This window comes from Physeter macrocephalus, chromosome 5 (assembly GCF_002837175.3).
Source record: "Physeter macrocephalus isolate SW-GA chromosome 5, ASM283717v5, whole genome shotgun sequence".
NCBI classification, from domain to species: domain Eukaryota; kingdom Metazoa; phylum Chordata; class Mammalia; order Artiodactyla; family Physeteridae; genus Physeter; species Physeter macrocephalus.
In genome coordinates this window covers 99391702-99393516 of record NC_041218.1, presented here as the reverse complement: position 1 = coordinate 99393516, position 1815 = coordinate 99391702, and the positions used below count along the sequence as shown (strand labels likewise).

General features: G+C 45.5%; 1 protein-coding gene across 1 annotated transcript in view; it reads right to left on the bottom strand.

The window, feature by feature from the left end:
- Positions 1 to 1066: 1066 nt before the first annotated feature.
- The window catches only part of HECW1 (HECT, C2 and WW domain containing E3 ubiquitin protein ligase 1), a 259111-nt gene continuing 258362 nt past the window's right edge, over positions 1067 to 1815 (bottom strand). The window contains exon 27 of the mRNA XM_007124963.3: positions 1067 to 1516. Coding sequence (XP_007125025.1) covers positions 1405 to 1516 — 112 coding nt within the window. The 3' untranslated portion in view covers positions 1067 to 1404. The remainder of the gene's footprint in view (positions 1517 to 1815) is intronic.

The following is a 1815-nucleotide window of genomic DNA, read 5'->3' as shown; positions in this document are numbered from 1 at the left end:
GTCCCTGGAGCCTGCAACTGTTGTTCTGAAAACACTACGTTTTCTGAGATGTCTCTTTACTGAATGCTAAAAGAAACTGGATCCCTATTTTGACACAAATCAGTGTGCCTTTGGGGAGTTAGGTCTTTGCTCCAGGAGGACCACTATGGAGGAAGGAGATGTATTATATTGCCCTTGATCCCTAACAAGCACCATCGCTCTCTGCAGCTTCCGATTTAGTGTGGTCCCTGTGGACAATCAGATGCGAAGGAATCTGAACACCATGATGAAGGAAAACAAAAACCATGAAAAAATGAAAACACTATCAAAGTTGAAATAAAAGTTTGTTTGCCAAACAGGTGATTACTTGGCTTGAACAAAAGTCATGAGATTATCAGGACATTTTTCTTCCTCTGGGAAGGAGACCTGTGGCTAGATGCAACAAAGCAAAAGAAAACAGTACAGAACTCAAGTATTCGAACCAACTGAATATGTCCTTCGAATATTTCCTAATGCCCTTCTCCCCTTTCTCCTGTCTGCTTCAACACGTTCTATACAACACAATGCGGGGTAGAAGCCTCGTTGTTTATGCTACAATAATGAGATCTCCTTCTTGGACTTGTGCACAAGTTTGTGCTTCTTGGGTGGTGGGTGTTCACGGGGGTGCACCCCCCTCCCCACCCAGGACTTCTCTGAACTCAGGTCGAGCCACAATCCCCACAACCATTGGGATGCCCTGCGTTGCATCAGCAGGAAGTGTTTTTCTTGCTGTTATTATTGGTTGGAAAGTGTAATATTTGCACCATATGTCTAGGCTAGTTCCAGCTGATGGGACCAATGCCACATACGAATCATGAGCTGAATGTATCAAAATTGTGGTGTTGCCACTGCTGTTTTTGGATGGATTGGATGCCCAGGGAAAAAGTAGAGCGGGAGGAAAAGAAAGAGTTGATCAGCTCCTATTCTGGAGTTTGTTGTTAGAAATTATTAAAAATGGTGACTCTGCTCAGAAGAGATGGGTGTAGAAAAGCTCGGAATGCTTAATGCTCAAATTTCCCCTTAAATCATAGAAATGGAAGTAAACATTTATTACCATTTGGTCAAGTGTAGCATAACTTGCATTCATATTTCATTGTCAGTAATGGAGGTATGTGGAGATATACACAGACCTTGAGACAGCTGTTTTCTTAGTTAGTTTGTTTTTTTTTTAAATATTGCATACAGGCTAGCAGTTCATTAAAAGTAGAGGAGATAAGCCTGAAGGTAAGATCCTAGAAGAAGGCAATCCTTCATGCACAGCTCGTCAATCCTGATTTGGTTTGAAAACGAAAATCATGGAGTACCAAAATCAAAGGAGAGTTGATTCAGGGAGAGGGAAAGGATGATGTCACTGGCCAGGAAAATGTCAGGGAAGTTTTGAGTTCCTCATTCAAGTCCAAAGGTGCTGGTTTCTTCTACTGCCGTTAACAGCTTTTCATACAACATGGAGTACGAGGGATAAGGTGGAAGATCCAATCGATTGAAGCACGTGTGTGCCCTGAATGGGGGAGAAAAGGCCGGTCAAGGTGTTTGTTTCGATGGTACAACTGGCTTGGCTAGTTCTGTGATCAGTTTGAATCTGTGAATCAAAAGTGAATCTAGGGCTTCCCTGGTGGCGCAGTGATTGAGAGCCCGCCTGCCGATGCAGGGGACGCGGGTTCGTGCCCTGGTCCGGGAGGATCCCACATGCCGCAGAGCAGCTGGGCCCGTGGGCCATGGCCGCTGGGCCTGCGCGTCCGGAGCCTGTGCTCCGCAACGGGAGAGGCCACGACGGTGAGAGGCCCGCGTACCGAAAAA